Source organism: Charadrius vociferus, unplaced genomic scaffold, assembly GCF_000708025.1.
Source record: "Charadrius vociferus isolate BGI_N301 unplaced genomic scaffold, ASM70802v2 scaffold1419, whole genome shotgun sequence".
Lineage (NCBI taxonomy): Eukaryota > Metazoa > Chordata > Aves > Charadriiformes > Charadriidae > Charadrius > Charadrius vociferus.
This window is the reverse complement of record NW_009650090.1, coordinates 19,752-20,123: the sequence shown is the minus strand read 5'-3', so window position 1 is coordinate 20,123 and position 372 is coordinate 19,752. Positions and strand designations below refer to the sequence as shown.

The 372-nt window shown below is 64.8% G+C and overlaps 1 protein-coding gene across 1 annotated transcript in view; it reads right to left on the bottom strand.

Moving 5' to 3' along the window:
* The window catches only part of LOC104292751 (filamin-C-like), a gene marked incomplete at its 3' end in the record, with an annotated part of 5,266 nt that overhangs the window by 981 nt on the left and 3,913 nt on the right, over positions 1 to 372 (bottom strand). The window contains exon 5 of the mRNA XM_009892164.1: positions 173 to 370. Coding sequence (XP_009890466.1) covers positions 173 to 370 — 198 coding nt within the window. The remainder of the gene's footprint in view (positions 1 to 172; positions 371 to 372) is intronic.

Sequence of the window (372 nt, the reverse complement as noted above, 5' to 3'; positions counted from 1 at the left end):
CCCCAACCCACCCCCACCAGGGCCATGGCCCCCATCTCACCCCACCCACGACCTCCATCCCATCGTAGCCATGGCCATGGTCACCACCTCATCCCACCCATGATCACACCGTGACAATGACTATCCCAAGGCCCCGTCCCCACCCGTGTCCCCGGCAGGAGTGTGGTCTCACCAGCGCTGCGCGTGTCCACGATGAACTCGGACACCTCGAACGTGTGACCTTCCACCAGCCCTTTGCCCCACACCTTCACCCGGCTGGCGTCCCCGATCTCCGACTGCCCCACCAGGATCTTGAAGGGGCTGTTGGTGACGTGCTGCCCGCTCTTCTTCACGCTCACCACGTGCTCGCCCACCTCCTTGGGCGTGAAGGAG